This window comes from Phalacrocorax aristotelis, chromosome 20 (genome assembly GCF_949628215.1).
Source record: "Phalacrocorax aristotelis chromosome 20, bGulAri2.1, whole genome shotgun sequence".
In the NCBI taxonomy this organism is placed as follows: Eukaryota; Metazoa; Chordata; class Aves; order Suliformes; family Phalacrocoracidae; genus Phalacrocorax; species Phalacrocorax aristotelis.
In genome coordinates, this window is record NC_134295.1 from 421,325 (window position 1) to 443,149 (window position 21,825).

Below are 21,825 nucleotides of genomic sequence, written 5' to 3' on the forward strand. Positions count from 1 at the left end.
ATCCAAACTAAACCTCCCCTGACACAACTTGAGGCCGTTTCCTCTCATCCTGTCACTTGTTACTTGGAGAAGAGACTGACACCCCACACACACTCCAGCCCCTCTCAAGCAGCTGCAGAGAGCGAGAAGGTCTCCCCTCAGCCTCCTCTTCTCCTGGCTAAACCCCCCCAGCTCCCTCAGCTGCTCCCCAGCACACTTGTGCTCCAGACCCTGCCCCAGCCCCGCTGCCCTTCTCTGGATGTGCTCCAGCACTTCAAGGGCCTTCTTGTCCCGAAGGGCCCAAACCTGAGCCCAGCATTTGAGGTGGGGCCTCCCCAGGGCCGAGCACAGGGGCCCCATCCCTGCCCGGCTCCTGCTGGCCACACCAGTGCTGACACAAGCCCGGGGGCTGGTGGCCTCCTTGGCCACCTGGGCACTGCTGGCTCATGCCCAGCCGCTGTCAGCCAGCACCCCCAGGGCCTTCTCCGCCAGGCACTTTCTAGCCCCTCTGCCCCAGGCCTGGAGCGTTGCCTGGGGTTGGTGTGACCCAAGGGCAGGACCCGGCACCTGGCCTTGTTAAACCTCACACAACTGACCTTGGCCTATTGGTCCAGCCTGTCCAGGTCCCTCTGCAGAGCCTTCCTGCCCTCGAGCAGGTTGACACTCCTGCCCAACCTGATGTCGTCTGCAAACTTACTGAGGGTGCCTTCAATCCCCTTGTCGTATATATCAATAAATATACTAAACAGAACCAGCCCCAACACTGAGCCCTGGGGAACCTGGCTTGTGACCGGCCACCAGATGGATTTAGCTCTGATCACCACAGCTCTCTGGGCTCAGCATCCAACCAGTTTTTTACCCAGTGAAGAGTACACCTGTCCAAGCCACTGGCTGCCAGCTTCTCTAGGAGGGTGCTGTGAGAGACAGCGTCAGAGGCTTTACTAAAGCCCAGGTAGATAACATGCACAGCCTTTCCCTGTAGGTGTTGGTGCAGGTGCCCTTCATGCAGTCATTTTCCCAGATAAGTTACAGACCTTATATAGGTCTATATCACAGTCAAATCAGAAGATCTGTTCAGATAAGCTGTGGCTTGAAAGAAGGTAAAGGAGTAGGAAGTGTGCACTGTTGTTATGTTGATAATGGGGGAAGGAAAAGAGCAAACAGTACACAGTGTGCCTGTACAGCTGACTACAAAGTCTGAGTTCTAGTGCAAAAGCTATGTGCAGTGGGTTCTGGTAATACTGGAAAGCATTAAGGTATTGCCACCAAAGACAAGTTTTGTACCTTGGTATGTGTTGTCATGGAATATGAACTTGGAGTCCCACCATTAACATTGGCCTAAGGGCTTTGTGTCTTTTATTCTTGCAATTTACATCTTTCGTATTTTGCACTAACTGTAGAACTTGTACTATGTCAACAACTGAAGTTCCTGTCTTGTCTCAGCCTAAAGAGACGGTGGTGTCGCGCTGGCGTGCTGACCCGTGGGCCCGGGGATCGTACTCCTATGTAGCAGCTGGATCTTCTGGAAATGACTATGATTTGATGGCTCAGCCCATCACTCCAGGGCCAGCCATTCCAGGTGCTCCTCAGGTGAGAGATGTTTCAATTCCTTTTAGAAAAACCTCAAAACAAGGATGATTTTTCTAAGTAATTTGCATACATATCTAAACACAAGTTTAGATGATTTGCGTTTTCTGGTGAATTATTAGAACCAGTAAAATCCATCCATGAATTCTGCCTTCCCAGGTTTGTTGTCATTTTTTTACTAGAATAAGAGCTTTTTTTTATTCACAAAATCAATTTTGTAATGTCCGAACAGAGTATTATATTATACATTGTGTTTAAACATTATACATGAGTTTCATACTCCATATTTATGTTGTCCATCACCATTTAAGTGAGTTGTAGGGATATGAAAAGAGGGTGAAAGCCAGAGTGAGAGGGACAGGAATCCAAAGGTCTCTCCCAAATTGGGAGCGAACACAATGAAGGCCCACGTCATTTCCAGTCCACTCTGAGAAGATGGAGCTTTGAAACAGTAGCAATTCTGAAAGCACTAGCAGAGAGGATTTTCTAGTGATACAAGTCATTAACAAACGTAGCTATGGATAGAATTATTCTCTGCAGAGTATAATATACGAAAGTCTATTTTTCTCCTACTTTACACTCTCAGTAGTTGTTTTAGGTCTCAGCTTATAGAGAAACTGCTACTTGAAGTGGATTGCTGAAGTTTTTGTTCGCGTATTGTGCTAGAGTTCATGTCCCAGGATTAGGAACCATCATTCTTAAACACATTTAACTGTTCAGCTCTAGATTTGTAGATACATTTCAATGCTTTTCCAGTATACAGCTGGGGATGTTAATCTCCCCTGCTTATGTGGTTCTGAAAGTATTGGTTTTCAAGTAGAGCTTTATTTGTATCAAAGCAAAGATACTGGAAAATAATTGCAAAATACTTCCTCATACTGCAGTCATTACAAACATGAAACCCTCCTGAGAAATGCAAGCTGTGTATAAAGATTTTCTTGGTAATTTGTAGGACAGGCTAAAATGTTTCTAATATAGACTATTTCATATTCACCACCTTCATGGGGACTGTGGTGTGATTAGAGGACTTCTGATTATTCTTCTGAAAGTATTTGTTTGCTGCTGATTCTGACAGAACGTTAACAAGCCGTAACCGTGTTCTCTGTTACCCCCAGCCTATTCCTCGCCTGTTCTTTGCGGGAGAACATACAATTCGCAACTACCCTGCAACTGTCCATGGTGCTTTACTGAGTGGACTGAGAGAAGCCGGTCGCATTGCAGACCAATTTCTTGGGGCCATGTATACTTTGCCTCGCCAGCCTACGCCTGGGGTCCCCCCCCAACAGGCTACCAGCATGTAAGAAAAGTAGAAGGAACCAGAAGAGGAGTGGCAAGACCACAGTGCTACCGTTGTCAACTCCTTGGGACAAAGATACTCACATAGTCTGTAACGTCATGTGCTGGAAGGACCCAGCCATGAGTTACTGTATAACACTTCTGTTTGAACGCCCTTACCAAAACCTACCTAACCTTTGGCTTGGCCCTTTTACAAAATCTCTTACAGCAGTCTGAAGTGTTGGTGTACACAGAATCCTTTACTACCAGGCTGGTCAGGGACTTCTCTGACTCTGCAGATACTTTTTGAAAGTCAAGCTTATAGCTGGAGGGTTTTTATGTTTTTTTTTCCTACCTGTATGTGTATTTACAACTTGGTAATCGCACAAGGCCCTCTAGAAGCTGGTTGCTACGAGTAGTAGCTTAGTGTAGAATTTATGTAAACTTCTTTGTTGGGGTTTTTTATTGTATTGTTTTGAAGAATAGTATTTTTAGACTAATTCTATTCTTATCTGGCATTCTCAAATGTGGTGCAACTGTTTCCCTGCCAGTAACAGCAAATCACACCCTGACAAAATGGTCCATTGGCTGCTACACCGTATGCATCCCGCTTTAGAAAGAAAGCTGGTATTACTGAGTGTGCGCTAAGCATACTATTCTATTAAATACTTTCAACAAAAGAAAAAACTGGATATTTTTAAGTTAAACAAATAGGAATGATTTTTGTAGTTTTTATGTAGAAGCAGAGTTGCCTAGGCAGTAAGTTAGCTGAGGGACCTAATCTCTTGAGTTCTGCATGCTGCAGGTAGGCACTCTGTGTACCTGTTGATTTCTGCTAGTGTGATGAGATCATGTTACAGCTGCCATTGTTCTGCTTCTGAAAACCACTTCGATTTGGCTGCCTTTCGAAATATTTTCATTCTTACTAATCCAGCACATAGAGCCTTCCTTTTGTTGCACAGAGCGGTCTTATTTAAACATTTAGGTCCTCTTTCCCTGTCCCCCTTTCCCCATTTAGCATTAGACTTTTATTTCTTCCAACTTCCCTCATCCTCCTCTTTCTACAGCTTATTTCTATCTCATCTAGCCATGGTCTCTCTTCACACTGTTTGGTTTTGGTGTTTGGTGTGGTTTTTTGTGGTTTTGTTTTGTTTTTAGTTTTTCTGTTCTCACTTTCTCTGACCCAGTGTCTGTACATGTGCAGTCTGTCCCAACTGCCTTCCGTCCTTGCACCTTCTGTTTCACTAGAGGACCAGTACCTCCTCTTCTTCCATGCTCATCTCTCCACAATTACATTGCCCACACTTCTTCCTGAAGAAAATACATAGCAAACACGCCTGCAGCCCCTGCTTGTTTACACAGCTGTATTGTCTTTGGCCACAGACTCTCCATCTTCTAGCATCGTTGCTTCTACTGTTGTGTTTCCTTAGTAGCTGGAGATTGCTCTTCTTCCTGACTATGCCTGTTACTTTCTGGTTGCTTTCTCACTAGATGGTGAAGTCTCTGAGGGCGTATCTCCATAGGCAGACCTTCTGAGAAGCTGTGGGAAAGGAGAGGACTCTGACATGGTGGGGTAGCACTCTGAGGCGGCACAGCCTTGAGGCGTCAAGGACTAAGCCCATCTGAAGTGGCTGGACTTGGTGCCGTGGGGGACCCTCTTTCCCAAGCTTCGGTCTACATTAGTGCTACCTTTCCTGTATCTCTAACTTTGCTACTTGAGCTCTTTATTGAAAGGGGTACTCCTCAGCAACGCTACTCATCCTCATCCCTTCCAGGGGACAAGACAGACTTTGTGATGGTTGGTCAGAAAACTGCCATTGCAGTGGGGCAGGAATTGGAAGTCCAGCAGGACATGGAGGAGGGGTGTCCAGGGGGTGACTGAGAGTAATTTGAGACTCAGGATTTCCAGCCTTATGTTCAGTGAAGCCTATCAGCACCACTACCTGGAGAAATCCTGTTCCAGGATGAGAGGTGTGACAGGCCAACAGCTGACCTAGTCTCTTGGCTAGTCTGGCTGAAGATGGGAAGAGGATCCGAGAATTGGGGTGCTATGTTCTGAAACAAGGCTTCCAGCCTCTGTGGGTCTCTGTATTTGTGGGGTGGATTGTTGTTGGGATTAGTGATGGTGCTGTCTCTTGCCATGAGGACTGTCATCCCACTTGTTCTAGCGAAGTGTCAAAAAGTCAGAAAAGCACTTCTGGCCCACTGGGAAATAAAATAGCCCTCAACTTAACATGGCCAAGTGGTGTCTTTTCCAGACAAGTAACAAGCCGCTTCTGCTTTGCCTATTAATGTTATTTTCTGCTGCCTTGTTCTGCTTTGTTTGTTACTTAGCAGATTATTCAGCAGGCTAATTCTGTCAAACAGCACACAGTAATTTGTTGAAGCCATTCAAATATAACCAAACTTCCTCTTGCACTTTGCCATCAATTTGACTGAGTGGGGCTAATCTTTCACCCATGCCCAGTCTGTCCTGTTTTCTGTTTTCAAAAAGGCATCTGAAAACTATGGTGACTGACTGAAATAAGAAGGTGGAGGTGATGGTTCCCACCCATTTTGAAGGCATGCAAGGAATTGGTGGGTGTTAGCTGATGGTGGTGATGGGCATGGGCAATGGAGCTGGAATGCCAGGAGGAGAGGACAAGGCCCTGTGACTTGATGTAGCCTGTTCGTAGCTTTCAGAGTCTTCATTGGAAGATGAAGACCATGATCTGTGGCCTGCTGCAACCTCCCCTCTCCATTATCTCTGGGGGCTCTGGACCTATTCCTCAGCCAGTCCCTGCTAATAAACCTTAGTGGGTATTAGAGAGTGAACAGCTCAGAGTACTTTCAGCTCTTGGGGGTGTCTGAGGCTCAGCAAAGACACAGATAAGGCTGTGCAGCAAGTGCTGGACACCCCAGAGGTGCTGTGCTGCAGTTCCTGCCCTCCATGGCCCAGTTTTTTGTGGTCTGTGGCATTGGCTGCACCCTGAGCAGTGGGGAGCAGTGGTTGGGTGAAGGTCCCTTGTTCTGGTTGTATCCTGTGGAATTGCTGGGATGGAGGGGGGAGCTTGGGGGAAAGCACTATCACCCCAAGGGCAGCTGGAGCATGCAGACCTGGAAAAGATGGCCTGAGCACATGGTGATGAGCCAGTGTAGTGCTGGGGCTCAGCTCTGCCAGGCCACATCATGAAACTTCCATTGTTTGTCCAGGAGCAGGGCGGTCTCATGCTCTTTGCAGTACCATCAGTGTGTGATATTCCTCGAGCAGGTACTCTCCCAGCAGTTAGCAGCTCTTGCTCCGCTGCTTCTGTGGTCCCAGGGGTGCCTCCTGCTGTGCCTGAAGTCACAGAATCACAGAATCGTGGCTCCAAGTCCAGACTATCAATGTATGTGATTTAGAGCATAGTGTTCTCTGCTCCCTGTCAGGGTCTGTTAGATGGACCTTTGGTCTTGACCCATAATGGCTGGTCCTATTTAAGTGCTGCCTGTGTAGCCTTCCTACCACTGCAACCTATGGAGGAGGAGATGGCATTGCAACTAAATGGGTCACCAGGCCCTCTTCATCTCACCATCCTTCCTTGCGGTGCAGCTGTTCTGTCCTTGCTGCTGTTAGCTTGCCCTGACTTACTGTGGGGATTGCCCGATAGGTTTCAGCAGATCATGGATGACCTTTATCTCAGGTTTGAGGCTGCCGGGCGCAGTCGCAAAACCTTGCAGTCAAGTCTGATTGCACACCTTTCCACCTGTTCTCAGGGACTTGCCACTTCTCACTCTACTCCATGGGTAGGTGAATTGCATTTGTGACAACAAAACTGGTGCTCGTTTTGGAAAGAAAAACATTCTTCCCTAGTCGGGCCTCCTGTTCTGAATGAAGGACTGCAGCAATCTGCCATGGATGCATTCGCTGAGTCAGACTGTGATTTTGGATGGGGTGAATCTGCAGGAAGGTTGGTATTTCTCAGTTCTCCACATGCCTGTGGTTTTGTCAGGTGCTAGCATCTACTCTGCAATAAACTGCTGGTGGCTCAGGATCTTTGTGTTCAATCTCTGTAAGGAATTGAGAATACTTGCTATGGTCTTGCCTGTAGTGGAAATTAATAGCAAAGCATGGGTTCTTCCTGTTTTGTTACCTTAGTAATTGACTGGATCATAAACATAGAGGACCAACTTCACTGGGGTGCTTCAATTTCTGCTTTTATTATGAATATTCTCACCTGACTAGGTCTCCTGCTATATTTCTAAAAAAGTTCCACTGAGAGTACTATGGTCAACACAGTGCTCAGAGTCCGTCCTGTGGTGATGAACACTGGAGCCACTTTAAACCATGAAGTGGCTCCATAAAGCGACGTGACTAAAATTCATTTTTTTGTGTGCTTCAGGTGCTTTTTAAAGGTGGTGCTAATTCCATGAGTTGCTTGTCCCAAAAATGTTTACCAAAAGAGAATTAGATGCCATGTTTTCATGTTTGTTTTCCAGTTTGCTGCTTTTACCAATGACTGTTTTGCAATTTCCAATGTGTCTGATTTCTGAAGGTGCAATTTTTTGTTTATTTAGAAGGAATATTGAAACTTACAGAAAATGCCTACACTGACATTCTTCTCCAAAGCACACAGGTATTACAGAACTACTGGCACGCTGCCAGACCTTATGCTCTGAGTGTTACCAGAATTGGCTGGATAAATACCCAAAAAACCCACAAGAAGTCACCTCTAGAAGGTCAGTGGAGAGTGAAAGCATCCCTTTAATTACATGTGGTATCAGTCATGGAACGTGTCTTATGTAAAGAACAAATTGTCTTAAAATTAGTTTTTTGCAGGTTTGCCAATTTGTCTGCTAAAAGATGTTGCTTCTCTACAGAGTCTGTTGGCTTCTGTTTGCAAAGCTCCTGCAGGGCTTGTGGCGTCTGTCCATTACTTCCAGGTGCTAATAGGCATCAAGTCAATGTGGTGTTTAGAAAGTCCCTGGAAAACATCAGTCACAAAGGCTGAGAAATGCAATAAAATATCCAACACAAAGGAACGCAGCTTCGTCACGTTCTTACATGTGCACATAGATATGGAGCAGCGTGGCTGGCCAGATTCTCCATCACACATGGTTCTTCCCCATTTCCAGCCAACTGAACACTCTGGTGATGTGCTGCTGGAGCCTTTCGGTTATATGAAGTGTGACCGGGCTTCAAAGAAACGTAGAGCAGACATATTTTCACTGTAGGTTCAACCTTTCTGTGTCCTGCCAGATAAATAGGTAAGGAGGGCTGACAGCTCAACTGGCCTTGCTTCAGCAATATTGTTAATGCGCCTGTTATTGCACTGATACCCTCAGAATAATTTTTGTAGTTTCTCATGCAAATATTGTCTGGTTTAGTACATGCTTTGTAAAATAACAAGAAAAAAAACCAGCAGCAGGGTGACTTGCTCACAAGCTTCCAGAAGTGCTGTTGAGCTGCAGAAATCACTGATCATGTTTGTGCTGCTTCCACGTATTGGAGGTGAACTCAGTTACACAAGTAAGTGCAGGCTTCAGGGCACTGCCAAATAAAAGGTGTGTGAAGACATTTCATGGAAGATTTTGCAGAAGAAATTACGATAATGTTTGAAATTCCTACTTAGGGTGGGGTTTATCTCACCTAACCATATGCATTTCCTCTGCACTGGTGGTCTGGACTCCCTCTAGCCACACTTCTCTAGAGAAACTCATTATGTCCCTGGGTCCAAATAATTTCAGGACCTTTGCTTCTGTTAATTAGGGCTTTGCGTTCTGGTAATGCAGGACCTACTTCCAAGTCTTTTGTACTACTATGTGGCCAAATGTGCCACACTCGCAGACCTCAGGTGTTGGTTGTGCGGTTCCACACAGTCACCGCAGGGACCTGTGGAGGTGGTTTCCATTTACTGCTTCCATGTTCCAGACCCAGCTCACAGCTTTCCACTCCTGCAGAAACTGCTTTGGCTATAACCTGCGCTTGGGGATCTGCTGCCTCACTGGGCCGAAAGTTTGGATCTCTGTTTTATTAAATTGTTGGTCCCCATCATTGAAGTGTTAATTACACCTCTCCATGAAGGGACCTCTGCTCACTGTAACTTTCTTTTCTAGACACTCTTATCATTGCACTCCAATAACTTTAAGGCTATTTCACTAGAACAAGGGTAGATTGTCTGATTTTAGACTTCACACTTAAAAGACAGAGATATCTTGGCCTGCCAACCCAGCCTGGATGATGAAGTATCTCTTCCATCTATGGGTTCATGCCTTTCAGAAGCTCCTGAATGCATTTACTGGGTTCATGGAGAGGTCCTAGGTACATGTCTGTCTGCAGAGACCATCTATTTGGATACCACTTGTTTTAGATTGCAGTTACCCAAGTGTAGTCCCTGGCTGTAAGCACCTCATGGCAGTGCGCTGTAATCCCCGATAGTGGTGCTCAGCGTGTCCATCCTTCTACACAGCTTCTGGAACATTCCCTCTTCATACGGCCACCAGATGCTGCTCCTCTGCTTCTCTAACAACTAAAGTAGAAAGGTTCGCAGCTGGAGTAACAACAGCGTACGCTTGTTTGTAGGCAACGTAAGGACTACTTAAACCCACCAAAGCAAGTAGATGTGACTGATAAAAAAGAGTAAAAAAAGACTTCAGAAAGAGTGAAGTGTCGTGGCTAAGCAGCGATGCTGTAGGTGGGCTGTTAGTCCACTACACGTACTGCAGTGTCCCCACATAGGAGTGGTGAGCCTGGCCTTGAATCACAAACAAAAAGAACCACCCTGTGGTACGTGCTTGTGGTGGTGGTGGGGGAGAGACTTCAAGCAGCCTTGGAAGCTACGGACAGTAGCCAGACACGGTGGCATTTGTGTTGTAGCTACAGTAACCGTTAAAGAGGTGAAGGACCACCTCTTTAATGATCAGTAGCTGCCTGTGTGAACTGGGGTAGAAAGGGGACTCGGCAAGCCAAAAGCCAGTTTTCTTAGACAAATATTTTACAGAGGGAATATTCACAGGATTTCACCTCTAGTTAATGAGCTCTACCCAGGGAGTAGCAGCTGAAGTGACAGCTGTGGATGGCTCCTAAAATGTCAGTCAATACTAATAACCTATTTAATAGAGCTGGAAATACACCCAGTTTTGCAGTCAAATAGAATAAACCAGATAAAAGGAATCACAGACTTTGGGGGCTGGAAGGACCCTCTGGAGACCATCCCATCCCACCCCCTGCGTGAGCAGGCGCACCCAGAGCAGGGGGCACAGGACCGCGGCCAGGCGGGATGTGAATGTCTCCAGGGAAGGGACCCCACAGCCTCTCTGGGCAGCCTGTGCCCCTGCTCTGGCACCCGCACAGCAAAGGGGTTTGTCCTCATGTTCAGGTGGAACTTCCCGTGTTCCAGCTTGTGCCCGTGGCCCCTTGGCCTGGTGTTGGGCACCACTGAAAAGAGCCCGGCCCCATCCCCCTGACACCCGCCCTTCAGATATTGATAAGCATCGATGAGATCCCCCCTCAGCCTTCTTTTCTCCAGGCTGAACAAGCCCAGGTCTCTCAGCCTTTCCTCACAAGGGAGATGCTCCAGCCCCTGATCACCTCCGTAGCTCTCCGCTGGACTCTCTCCAGCAGTTCCCTGCCCTTCTTGAACTGGGGGGCCCAGGACTGGATGCAGCACCCCAGACGTGGCCTCACTGGGGCAGAGCAGAGGGGGAGGATAACCTCCCTCGCCCTGCTGGCCACACTGCTTTCAATGCACCCCAGGACACCGCTGGCCCCCTTGGCCCCAAGGGCCCGGTGCTGGCTCAGGGTCACCTCGCTGCCCCCCAGCACCCCCAGGGCCTTCTCAAAGCTCTAGGAAAAGAGCTTTGTCTAACATAAAGTGTAGTGCCCGGGGTCCCTTACAAATCAATGTGCTTCTCTCCAAATGATGTGGTTATAGTCGCTGGGGCTGGTCCTGTGTATGATAGGTGCTAATCGTACCTGTATATTGCAAAAAGTTAGGAACTGTGAAGGAGACTTTGCCACTTGCTCTGACCTCTGTAGCCTCCAGCCTCTCCCAGGAGACACCAACGGATCTTGGTTCCAGTACAGTCTGTACTGGCTGAGAGAAGGAAATTTAATGAAGTGGTGGCTTGCTTCCCTCTGTAAAAATGCCCTTCCTCCAACCCACGCTCAGCAATGCCAAGTCCAGGTCATCCAGTCTAGGTGGAGAGTGGCTGTGTTCAGCTTGGTCTGCCATGTGTGTATGCCCTGTCTGTGCCTTAAACGCAGCCTGGGGTGTATGGGACCTGCCTGGGTACAGGCAAAAGTCTAAGAATAAGGCAGTTGGCCTCAGCGCTAAGGCAGTGCTGCAGCCTGGAGCTGCCTCGGCACTTCACTGAGGGGCATCGGAACCTGAGTAACAGATCCTGTGCAGGGATTCAGCCAGAGCTACAAATACCACATCACAAATATGTAAAAAGAGTTTTTATTAGTTATATACTGTAGAGCTGACAGTGTTTGAGTCAGGAGAGACATGCAGATAAAGTGTGTGTTTACATTTGGCATGCAGACTAAGAGCACTGTGTAACTGGAAGGAGGTGAGCACCATCTGTATCCACTGCATGGGCAGCCTGGGGAGGAAAGAGCTGGCTTCCCTCTGTTGAGCATGCTGAGACAAGGAGGGGTTTGAGGGGGTGAAACAGTGCTGATAGCTCTATTGGACACAATGTTTGGTTTAGGGAAATGGGCAATACTGTAACCCTGGAAAATTTGCTTAACTTGGATGAGTCTGTGATTATGAAAAGATTTCTTGCATTATTTGCCTTCTAAGCTGCCCCAGCCCAAATATATGTCTGCAAATACAAAAAAATAGATTTATTCTCTTAAAAATACATTCCATGCAGCCTGGAGTGCTGCTTCCCCAAGGCAGGAGCCTGCACTGGATGCTGGGCAGCCTAGGAAGACGATCCTTTGGATCCTTAGGTTACTGACCATCAGCGGCACCTGCAAACAATGGCTTCATACTCCATCACACACAGAGCAGTCCACTGGAGGCTGGCCTTGGAGCAGTGCTTCGACCGCTCCAGTAATGTGCAAGGGCAGCAGAGATGAGGTCTACTATATTAGAGATGACACCAATGTGACTATTGCTTCAATCTGTAGCTAGGAAATTGCTCATGTCAGGTGTCTCTTGAAGCACCAAGGTGCGCCACCCTGCCCTGTGCTTCCTGCCCTTTTCCTTTCCTGGAGGTACCATCTGCAGGAGGACTGTGGAGCTCCCCTCATCTGTGTCCAGTGAGCTGCAGTGCGACAATGCACGCGCTGGTGGCGGTGCCGCAAAGCTGTCGCCCCTCCGTGCTCCCTGAGCGGCTGGAGAGGCATCGCACCGTGCGCCGCAGTGGTGTTCCTGGACACAAAGGGAGCCACTATGTGAAACAGCAAGCTGCTGGGCCCTCAGGCTGGTGCCAGCCCTTCTGGGAAAGGCTGCTGGCTCTCCAGGAGGGACCAGCGTCTCCGTTTCCTTGGGAGAAGTGAGCACTGACACACTTCCTCTGTACAGCAAATAAATTTACAACTTTGGAATTACCCAAGTGCTTGATGCACAGCCTCGTGGCATCGTCAAGCCCACTGAAAAGCCTGTTACAGTTATATGCTAAAATTACAAATACTTCTTCAGTGATGGCAATATTTACACATATACTCTATTTTACAGCTGTTCAAAAAAGTGTGCAATTTGAGTAAAACACATTGTGTTTCCTTAAGTCATTGCTATAAGTTTAATAATACAATCAGCTCCTATTGCACTCACGATTAGAGGGCATGGCCCCTTTCAATTTTAAGGAGGGTTTTCGTTCTCAGATTTTATCTTGGTTGTGGTAAAAACAACCCAGTGTCCAGTTACTCAGTGACATCTGTGTTATTATTTACAAGCAGTAAGACTCAGTCTAGAGCAAGAGTTCAAAGTATGTGCTGTAAAATATTGAACAGAAGACTGAGGCAGCTGGAGAAAGGAGAGATGTCACCTGTGAGAAGCACCTGAGGAGAGCAGACAGTGCCAGAAGAGCTGCATTGCTGGGCCAGTAGCTGGGGCTCCTGCTGCATGCTGGGAGCCACCTGAGCAGCAGGGTGAAGCCCTCTGGTTGCCTATGGTAGGGAAAAACTTGGTCCTGCCTGACAGAAGGGGAAAAGCAAGAGCTATTGCTGGGGGTGGTTCTTCCCTTGCACTTCAGACGGGGGCTGCATTATTGGGGTGAGCTGTGGGGTTGAAAAGCCAATGGGTAAGCCAGAGTTTTTGGGGTAGGTACAGGGAGGCCTGTGTTAACCCAGCACGTCGTGTCGTAGAGATGCTGAGCTTTTGTGGCCAGGACTGAAACCAGTTCCCTTGGAAGGCGCTCTGGAAGCACCATGCTAAGCTGGATCCATGCCAAGAATGTGAGAAGGAGAGAGCTGGTGGATGTGTATAGGCGCCCAAGTGTCCTGGGGGACATGGACCACTGTCCTGCAGCAGGACGGGGCTCATTGCTAGGAGGAAAGCCATACAGTTGCTGCTTAAAGTGATCCTCGTCCTCTTCAGCACATATGCGCCATCCGGCTGTTTGTAAAACTAAGCTGCAAGTCCTGGGCAGCAGCGACAAGGGGCAGGGGAGGCCCTTTGAGGTACACCGCTTCTCTGGGAGGCTGAACTGCAGCTGACAAGGAGGTGGTCAGCAGCAGGTCGTCCGTGTGATTGTAACTGGGTATAAGTTATACAGCTGGAGAGCTGCTTGGCAGCAGGTTTGGGAATGTTAAATGGAGATAAATAACTACTGTGGTGTCTGAAGAGGGTTGTACGTGCCAAGATACCTCCATGATGCAAACTCCCAGGCTGAGCAAGCAGGTACTGCAGGAGGCATTCGGGCTGCTCACTGCAGAGCAGCTGCACTGGCTTGGCAGGGTTTTTGCAGCAGCATCTCCCATGCAACAGATGGAAGACGACCTGAGGCAGCATGTTTAGTTTTGATGGGAAATATTTTCTTTGATAAGAAAATAAGGGGCAAAGAGTCAGACTGTAGCGTCCCAAGGCCAGCAGAGGCTAGCAAGCAGGCCAGCCCTGCAAGAGCACTGCTTAGCTGTGGCACTTCTGGTCAGGCAGCAATTCTGTGTATCGGCTGCTGAAAGCTTGCAAGGCGGCGCAGTGAGGCACGGGAAGCTGATGTTGTTCTAGCAGTCGATCTCAGTAATGTCTTCTTTTGCATGGTGGCGGTGACCCTGCCATACAGTTAACCTCTGAGCAAAGCAGGGTGCTCAGGGTGGATAGTACAATTCCACAGGCTCGTTAAAAAAAAAAAAACCAAAAACCATTGTGGTTTCAGATTGGAAAAAACACACCCATTTTCAGTGCTTCCTGATGAGCACGGGGCACAGGGAGGCCATACAGAAACCTGAATTTCAGTTTGTTTCACTTTTAGTTTGGATTTTGAGTTTAAAAATATTTTCCCGTTATACTTGAGGACAAATTTACCCATGCTCTACTAGCACTGCCATGTCATGAAATGGTAAGAGATAGCAGCTGATATAATTTATTTTAATACAGTGTAAAGATTATTAGAGCTGTTGCTTAGTACTAATTTAAAAGCATTATCTTTTTCTCTTTTTTTATGCAAGTTGACACTTAGGCATGTAATGGAATATAAAAGAATAAAATGAAGGGTTAAAATATAAATTTGGGACACCATCTAAAAAATTGCAAAAGGAAACACTTTTCGTCAAAAATAATTTTTCCCTTCCTCCAAACAAACATTATTTAAAAAAAATCATGTCATTGAAACAGTATCCTTTTTCTATAAATGTTTTCCTATATATTTTCCAACCAGCTCTGTTTTTTTTGATTAATTTGCCTCTCAGAATTGAGGCATATAATTCCGAGGGCCAGGGATGATACGGCACATGGATGTGCAGGTGTGGGTAGCCACATGCGCTCATCTGGCAGGTGGGATGTGGGAACAAGTGTGTGGTGCAACGCGGACGTGGCAGCTGCTGTGTTGCAGCTGTTCCCGCAACACCTCCAAAACAGGTATGGGACCTTTTCCCTTCTGCAGCATTGTCCTCGTCCTTCCGCAGAGCGGAGCGTCTGTTTCCAACAGGCAGAAGAAAGCACTGGGGGAGATCAGTGGTGTTTGTGTACAGGGCAGGAAAGCCATGGGCCAGCCCTGCAGCTGGGCGGTGGGGTGTAAAGGAAGGGCTGGCCGAACTCTTGCTGTGCGAGCCAGAGGCGATCACCTTGCTCAGGGCAGATGCTGCTCCAGCACCTAAGCACTTGTTGGAGCTGCAGGGGCGGCATCTCCCCCGCCAGAAAGGCCATCTCAGCGACGCCATCTGCACTCGGCAGCCTGTGGGTACTGACAGGGTAACGTACCGCTGTGTTTGAAGCAAACGCTGACAATAGGTGGGTCCCAGACATGGTGGATGGGGCGGTCCTGAAAAGGAACACAGCCCCAGGCTGCCAAGGCAGCCATACCAGAGCCTGCTTAGGGTGCAATCCTGCTCTCTCCACCCTGTTTTTGGAAGGGACAAGGACATTCTGCTTGTCTGTGAGGAAGAGCACTTGTTTCTTTTTCCCTTAGCGCTCAACTGCTGAGAATGAGCAGCAGAGTTGTTGCTTGCAGAGCATGATGGACATAAAGTTTCAGGTAAAAAATCAGCCCAGTCCAAGTCAGGAGGAAGGTTCGCTGCTGCGTGAACTGCTGTTGGTTTGGCTCAGATGATGACTTCTTCGTGCAAGACCTCGGCTGGTGATGAGTAGGTCATGCAAAGATTGTTGAAGAGACTGACAGCAATAGGGAAGAAACTGCTTCTAAACAACATTTTCTGCTCTCCTTCCTTCTTAATATGTAAAGCAGCCAGTGGGGAATGGCTTCTTCCTGCCTAGAGACAGAGGGTGCTGGGAACACAAGTACTGAGGTGACCACTATCCAAGCTGACAAGAGTGTATTAGGAGAACGCAAACTCTCACTAGGAACTGAAAGCTTTCAGTTGTGGAACCGTGTAGGACAGCTATCATGGGCTGGGGGACCGTAATCACAGGGATAGTTCTGGGATCTTGTCTAAATGCAAGTGATTAACAAGAAGTTCTCTCTCGTCCAGGGAGTACCATCATCAGAGCGGCTATGCAGTCAGGGTTTCCATATGGAGACACCTATCATCCTGTGGAGGAGACTAAGATTGCAGGTACAGAGATGAGAAGCGGGAGTCCCCTGAGCAAAGTCTCTGCAGCTGCCTCTTCAGCAATGAAGAAAAAGAATTCACTGGTAAAGCTCCTGTACCTTGCAAATCGCATTTGAAAAACTGGTTTCAGGCTAGCTGAAGCCTCTGGAGAGGTTACAAACAGGTGTGATTGCCCGTGAGCTTGGTACTATCCTGCCTCTTGCTTCACTGTGCAGTGTGTTCACTGAGTGGAAGGGAATACAGCTCATCTCCGTGATGTTGTCCGGCAGGCACGGGAAGCACCCTGTAAGAGACAACCCCGCGGCATCACAGACTGGCTAGGACCAACAGTTGCCTCTGGCAGCATTTTTGCTCTGGGGAAGAGTATCGTGATTGCTCTTAGGCAGCCATCCCGAAGCCCACCAGGATCCTAGCCCAATGGTGGGGCAGAGGAGGGCAGCAGCAAGATCATACTGGAAGATAGAGGCTCTGCCAGCATTTAAAGTGCAGTAATCCCGAAGCAGAATGGCCCAGCCCTGCCCCACACAGGCAGGGCCTATTATCTTTTTTTATGCTGTAGCATACCCTGCACCCACTTCCACTCCTGGCACAGGGATCTTGCAAGCGAGATGCACAACACCTGACAATACAGAGGAGATGGAGCTGATCTAACATGAGAGTACATCTCCATGTGCAAGGTAGTCAGGCTACTGTTGGAGTCTGTGGAGGTCTGGGCAAGATAGAAGATCCAAATGATGGTGTGTATGTTGTGGGGGCCTGACTTTACCCAAGTTCTTATTTGCTGTTGACAAGTTGGTGCAGACAAAGAAAGCACAGCAGAACCTCAGGTACCAGGTTCTGCATCTGGATGAATGCCACTGTGGGTACCACCTCTCAGTGACCACACAGAGCATTGCCGCGCTGGCCCTTTCCTCAGCCAGCAACAGGGACAGTGTCAGATCACCACTCTCTACTGCGAACATTACCTATCTCTAAGTGCCAGCCTGCAAAGCTCAGCTGGGACCATGTCCCTCTGGGCTCTTACTCTTGTGCAACTTCACCAAGCGGTATGACTACGTTGGGCTCTCTGCCTCACTGCGGTCCTGCTACTCTCACATCGAGACTCAGCAACTCCTGTGCATGTCCAGTACAATACACTGGTGACAGGTTTGAGGTTGAGGAAATATCTTATTTCCTGCTGCAGGTGGTCCACAAATGGACAGATGCACTTTGCTCTGGGCAGCTGCACAGGCAAAGAGGGAATGCCAGGAGAAACAGAAAGTCTTTTGTACAGACATAAGCATGGCTACGCACCTAGGCATTAAGGTCTGCCCGGACCCCTAGCTCCTCTGAAGGGAGCCCCCTCTGAAGAAGCTGGAATAGATTTTTTTTTCACATTTCAGGCAATAAGTCATAGTCACTGTAACGTGGGCCATTTTCCACTACTCTGTGTGTCCCAAAGGAAGGGTTTTAGGTGGCAGAGTAGCAGACAAGCACCCTAGCAGCACAGCTGCCAGCTGAAGCAGGTAAGCTGGGGCTGTGATTTTGTCTCTTTTTTCCATCCCTGATTGTCCAACGTGTGCCAGATGATGAATAGATGCAGTGCCTCTTATTCCCTAGAGTATGTTCTTAGCCATAAAGCGATGTGAAACAACTTTATAACAGAAAAATAAGGTAGTACTTTTTTACTGGTATAGGAAATGAGTTGAGTAATTTACCGAGGCAACCCAGTAGATACTCCACCTCTGGGCAGTGCTGATTTAAGACTGGCTTGCTCCTAAAAGGTTTACATTCATTTTGGACAAGCTCTCCGAGTTATGTTACTGGGAGGTCAGTTCAGATACTGGCTTCTTGCCTTGAACTCACATACCTGCTCCTCCATTTGGAGACCCAGTGGTGCGTGGGGGTTGGACCCGGGGTCCTGCAGCTCCGTCTTGGTGGCTGGCCTTTTCCCTGGGGCGTCAACGTGTGAGAGGTACTCAGAAGAGCCATACTGTTTTCTTCTGGAACTGGGCGCAAAATCTTTGCCTTCATCCTGTGCAAAGGAAAATAAAAAGGGTTGGGACTTGGGTAGTGTGAAGGGATCTGGAATAGCACTGGATTCCTGGTCTTGGGGTTTGTGGTGCAAAGGTGCTGGCTTGAGTCCCTTTGGTAAGGAGGGACTTGGGCCAGCAGGCCAGCTCTGGCATGTCCTCACTTACTCACTATTTCGCACTTTTTTTTTCCTAAAACCATCCAGTAATTTTAACTCCAGTTATGGGTGTGGAGTCTTCTGTTCAGCTGGGCAAACTGTGCACAAGTCTGTGCTTAGCCCGTGTGGCTCACTGGGCCCAGAGTGCTTGTATCCATGAGGCACTATCAGCAAATGATCCCACAGTTTAGTGTCTGAAGCGCTTTCCTGAAAGTGTGAACTCTGAGTTTTAACTATCGGGGTGGGGAAGCAACCTGAATCTCCCGTTTTCTTGGCAATGAGGCTGTAATGGGGGAGTGTCCTACACTGTTTTCCTGCTACAGGCATCTAAATGGCACTTTTAAACTCACTGATGTTTTCTTGACTGTCTGCAGAGATCATGGGCTCATACCCTGGGATTCAGATGCCTACGGTCTGCCTTAGGGCTGGTTTGGGCACCTGTATCTTTACTGAGGCTGCACCCCACTGCGAGTCATGGGGGTGAGGAGTCCCCATCACCCTCCAGCTCCCCGGGAATATGGCAGTGCTTTTGCTGCTGTTGTCGTTGGCTGGAAAACCAACTTACCCACAAGTTCCAGCACACCGTAAGGCACCATCATGTCAACACCAGAAACAAAATAGATCATCACAATGGTGAACTTACAGTTGCAGGAACGTAATCAACTACTGGGCAAAATGCAACGGCTGCACTGCGCTACTGAAGGCTTTATCAGCTCTGCTTGCTTTTGGGGATTGCATTGTGTTTGCTGAAACATGCAGGGCACAGCCCTGTGAAGGGGCTGTGGGCACTGGTGGAACAGATTTGGCCCCTGCCCTGAGGCAAAAGGGATAGCAGGGAGGGGAGAGGCAGCAGCCCCTGTGCCTGGCAGAAAAGCATCTCTGAGATGGATGCCAGGCATTGACAGACTCTCAGAAAGAAGGTGACATCTGATAGATCTGGATGGGCAAACACCTGCCCTGAGCTGGCCCCGCTGTGGGTGACATTCAGCAAACACTGGCCCTGACCCTTGTGATCCAAGCCCTACCACAGAAGTGAGACATTAGCAGCAGCAGCAGCACCTTGGTAAACAGGCATAACTCAGGGACAAGTGCCACAGGGCCCTCAAACCAACCATGGGCCAGAGGTAACCCTGATAGGCCAGGCTGCTCATAAAAGCAAGGTGATAATTTTAATTTAATGAATGGCAGTCATCTCGATGGACCCGGACAGTTTAGCAAGGGCTAGGCACTGCTGTATTTCTGCTACAGTAGCTGCCTTTAGAGGTGAGGCTACCGGGAAAGCATGTAGGAGCACCACCCCCTTCAGCATCTGACAGTGTCAGTCTGTCTCTGCTGTCCAGCAGCATGAATTGATGACTATCACTCCAGATACACTGGTCTCAAAGAGTTTTGTAGGTAAAGAGCTGAGCCAGGGCCATCAGGCTGAACACCCCCACGTGTTGGCGATGTAGACCAATACCTCCTGGTACTGCACCAGAGCCAAGTCAGTGCGGAGCTCGACACGCTCCACGGCCCGCCATAGGACAAACAGCTGGTCACTGCCAAGCACCTGGGAAGCTGCTCTGAGCAGACTGTGAGCCCCAGGATTCGCACAGAACAGACTGGAACCCTCGGAAAAAGTTACTCGGGTCCAAAGAAAGATGAAAACACTGATGTGGCGTGGCTGGCTGCTTAAGCAGGTGCTTCTGTGGAATCAGCAAGGGTGAAATGGTGATGGCTGCGCTTTATATTAGTCCCTAAAGCAGAGGACAGGAGGGGCAAGAGGCAGCACATCCCTGGACACTGTCGGGGGACTTTTTCCACAAGGCCCGCCCACCATAAGAAGGTACACATAGCTTCACTTGAAGAAACGCCTACGTTTAGGTTTTCACCTAACTTATGCAGCACACAACCCAGCTCCAGTTGTATTAATGTCACAGCCACAAGAAAAAGTAACTAAGTGCATTCATCAGGCGTGCCAGTGCCTTTGGACTAAGTCAGGCATTGCAAATTTTCTGCAGTCAAACATCACACCAGAGAAATACCGTCTTCATTATCTGAACCATGAGGCCCAACAGAATGACTGCTTGAGGTCTTGCACCTCCTTAGGTCTTTTACAGGAGCCTGAGGAAGGCTGGCTGCAAGCACTAGAGGGAGCTGGTCCTCAGGCTGCAGCATCCATCCATGAGCACGAAGAGCTGCTGCTTGTGTAGCACAAGCATTGCTGATAGCTGCTGGTACCTCCTGTAGCTTCATTAGAGACGTTTGCCTACATCAGTGGTACAAAAGCAGAAGGCTGAAATTACACCTTGTGCCTTGGCATCGCCTTGCAAGAGTTATTTCCAAGTGTTCCATCTGGGTCTGTCCTGAAGGACAGGCTGAGGCAGGGGCCGAGACTCCTGCTGTGCTGCATCAAATGGTCAGACACCGTATTTCACAGAGGAGAGGAAGATGCATTTGGGCAAAACCAGCACACACCCCGTGCTTCCCAAATAGGATTCTTAAGGCAATCTCAGACTTTGGCCAGTGGAGCTGGGAAGAGGTGACAGTGATGTCTTTGCAGGAAAGCTGAATGTGCAAAGTTAGCCTAGATCTGTGCCAAGCTTCCTCCCAGAGAAACAGCTACATCTTTAACTAAAACACAAATCCCAGCAGAAACAGACTCCTTGTAATATGAAGCATATTATAAGCCTGGAGATATCCTTCAAAGGCAGATAATTTGGGTTTTGTGGTTTTTTTTTTTCAAAGGGCATATGCAATAATTTGAGCTGCCCATATACATAAAATTTGGTATCTCTATGTAGCGGCAGTCTTTCAGGGTAACTTCATGGTCCTCATTTACAAGCCAAAAATACACTTAATTTACGATCAGGAATACAGACTTGTGACTATGTGGTGTCAGGTTGATTTTATTTCAAAGTATGATGCAGAGCGATACCTAACACACAGCCCTGCGTGAACTAACCATGCGGTTGCTTTCCTGACTGCTTGTGACTGCAGACACAGGCAAGGCTGGAAGCCAGCTAATTCATCAGGAGTACCCAGGATGATCATGCAGGGGTCAGGTTGCTCTCGGGTACGCTTCAGCCGCTGTGGTAGGCACACTACACAGCTTGCAAATTTGATCTGACTGTGACCTTGAGACCACCCGCAGAACATGCTGCAGAGCTATGCTCAGAGCTGGGCAGGCTGCAAGGGGGAAGACGGGGAAGAAGTATGTGAGTGTCCACTTTTTAGGGCTCCAGGACTGACCACATGCGAGCCCAGCTGCAAGTGGAGCCCTCTTCAGCTCTGAGACTTGAGGTTGTGGGTACTATGAGTTCAAACTCCTGGAATAAAGTGAGGCCTGGGGGTGGGTCTCCCATTTTCCAAGCATGTAAGCTGCCATTATGCAAAAGGACAACCTCAGTCAGGTCAGTTCTGCCTGGATTCATGAAAGAGAAGTACAGGCTGACTGTGACCCACAAGTGACCTGGCCAGGGAGACGATGTACTCTGAGTGTCCAAATGTAGCTGGAAGGCCAACCTGCACTTCGTACCATCAGGCAATAGATGCTCTGCAAAGCAAAGCAACGATGCAAATTCTACTGTGCTTCTCATTGCCAGAGAAGTGGAAGAGAAGTTCTGCAAATGTAGAACTCCTTTCACATCTTCACCACTCATCCTTGTCATGCCAGAGTCATTCGGTTATGAATCTG

At 48.3% G+C, this 21,825-nt stretch overlaps 2 protein-coding genes across 3 annotated transcripts in view; one reads left to right on the forward strand and one right to left on the reverse strand.

The window, feature by feature from the left end:
* KDM1A (lysine demethylase 1A) overlaps positions 1-7,842 on the forward strand; it is a 47,160-nt gene extending 39,318 nt beyond the window's left edge. For both annotated transcript variants that reach the window (XM_075114472.1, XM_075114474.1), the window contains 2 exons: positions 1,423-1,569; positions 2,682-7,842. In XM_075114472.1, coding sequence (XP_074970573.1) covers positions 1,423-1,569; positions 2,682-2,867 — 333 coding nt within the window. In that variant the 3' untranslated portion in view covers positions 2,868-7,842. The remainder of the gene's footprint in view (positions 1-1,422; positions 1,570-2,681) is intronic.
* A 6,570-nt stretch (positions 7,843-14,412) lies between these two features.
* The window catches only part of LUZP1 (leucine zipper protein 1), a 41,785-nt gene continuing 34,372 nt past the window's right edge, over positions 14,413-21,825 (reverse strand). The window contains exons 3-4 of the mRNA XM_075114471.1: positions 17,829-17,993; positions 14,413-16,262 (exon numbers count right to left, since the gene is read on the reverse strand). Coding sequence (XP_074970572.1) covers positions 16,224-16,262; positions 17,829-17,993 — 204 coding nt within the window. The 3' untranslated portion in view covers positions 14,413-16,223. The remainder of the gene's footprint in view (positions 16,263-17,828; positions 17,994-21,825) is intronic.